The sequence below is a fragment of the Propithecus coquereli genome, unplaced genomic scaffold (genome assembly GCF_000956105.1).
Source record: "Propithecus coquereli isolate 6110/MARCELLA unplaced genomic scaffold, Pcoq_1.0 Scaffold50, whole genome shotgun sequence".
NCBI classification, from domain to species: domain Eukaryota; kingdom Metazoa; phylum Chordata; class Mammalia; order Primates; family Indriidae; genus Propithecus; species Propithecus coquereli.
The window spans coordinates 3244366-3246273 of NW_012150841.1; the positions used below are offsets into that span (position 1 = coordinate 3244366).

General features: G+C 37.5%; 1 protein-coding gene across 1 annotated transcript in view; it reads left to right on the forward strand.

Moving 5' to 3' along the window:
* Positions 1-1908, forward strand: part of MBTPS2 (membrane-bound transcription factor peptidase, site 2) — a 76480-nt gene that overhangs the window by 14855 nt on the left and 59717 nt on the right. Inside the window, exon 4 of the mRNA XM_012656313.1 lies at positions 875-978. Within this exon, the coding sequence (XP_012511767.1) occupies positions 875-978 (104 nt within the window). The remainder of the gene's footprint in view (positions 1-874; positions 979-1908) is intronic.

Here is a 1908-nt window from a genome sequence, read left to right on the forward strand (position 1 = left end):
CTCTAGCCAGGGCAACAGAGCCAGACTCTGTCTCAAAAAAAAAAAAAAAAAAATTTACTATGCAGCTCTTACCATAGCAAACTTCCCTTGTGTATGTAGTGATATATACATGTACAACATATTAGGTGCACATGATTGCAAGACAGCTGCTTCATATGTTCATAACATGTATGTTTCAAATTTAATTTCTTCATTCAATTTCAATTTTAATATTATATTTATGTATCTCTTTGATGCTATTTTTCTGACCAATGTAATGGGCAAACTGATGGAATAGAAGGAATGAAGGGCATGATGTTCCCACACTGATCAGGCACTTTATTATATTAGTTTTTATTACCAACTCTCCTGTAACTTGAGAATATTAAAATGAAACTCACTGATTGGGAAACATGGTCCATACTAATCAGTATAAGTACTTGGAACCTTGCAATAACAAGGCACAGGAATGACTGAGAATTTTAACAAGAATTTCCAAATGGAGAATCCAGCCTTTGAGGGTGGATCAGCTGCTGCCTCCTTCACTGTCACCCTGCATTCCCTGGCACTTTGCTGGGCTCCCTCATTCTTCCTGTGGTGATGACTTCAGGAAATTAAAAATTCGACTTTTTAACCTGGGATTTCCTATTTTCTTTAGATTGATAGTGTGCTTATTCCAGAGAAACTGCCTAGTTTAAAAAACTGGTGTTTTTGCTTTTTATTATGATAGAAATAGAGAAGTGACCTGTTGATAGTCATATTACTTTTAGTTTATGAAACATTCATTTTGGAGCTTTAAGCTTTAATACAGAGTGAACATCATGTATCTTGGTGCCCAAGCGGGGCTCCCCTGCACCCCCACTGATAATTACTGCCATATTGTGTCTATGAACAGGTTCCTGGTATAAATTTACCCGTCAATCAACTGACCTATTTCTTCGCTGCAGTTCTCATTAGTGGTGTTGTACATGAAATTGGACATGGGATAGCAGCTATTAGGTAACAAGATTTATCTTTTTCTTTCTACTAAATGCAAAGAAGCTTTTCATTTAGAAGAGTTTATTACTAAAATCTGTTACATCTGATACTACATTTGATACTTTCACTGTTTTTCTTTCTGTGGATATTGCCCAGTGCATAGCCGTCATTTATTACTTTGAGGTAGCTTCTCTTTTATAGAGAAAATTAATATATTAATGAATATGCTCAATTAACAATGTGCATATCTGTAATCTGGTCTTTCTATCCTTTGCCCGTATGGTTAGATCCTCATGGTGCTTCAAGGTTTTTCATCCAATCCTGAAAGCTAATCTTTCTATTCATCATTGGATCAGAATGATAACCACTGCACTCAAAACCCACTCACCTTAGTACTTTCTTTAGCTTATCAGCTGAAATAATTTCCTGCTTCTGCTCATGTCCTCTGCTGGCTAGAGCAAGAATATTGAAAGCACTGGGTCTAACAAATATCATGCCTATCTAGAAACCCAAGTGGAAAGTAAGAAAAAGATGAGACCTGGGACCTGCTTTGAGTATCCTGCCCTCTTCTTGGTCTTGATTACCCACATGTATCATTGTAATTATACCTGAGCATTTAAAAGCCTACTAAACTTACAAAATTGTGATGGGAAGAGGGCACGTTGCAACTCCCCTGCCTACCCCAAGTGATAATTACTGCCATAATCAGCAAGCATGTTGATTGTGTTTTATCCTTTGGGTGTGTGGACCAGAGAAGAGATTAAGAACTGCTGTTTTAGAGAAGATTTAATCACTTCTTATTACTTTCCAGTTGCTTATGAACAAGAGTCTATTGATTGGCAATAAACCCTCATCTTCACATAGCATATACTGTTAAACAAGTGTAAGCCTCACGCCTGTAATCCTAGCACTCTGGGAGGCCGAGGCGGGAGGATCGTTTGAGCTCAGGAG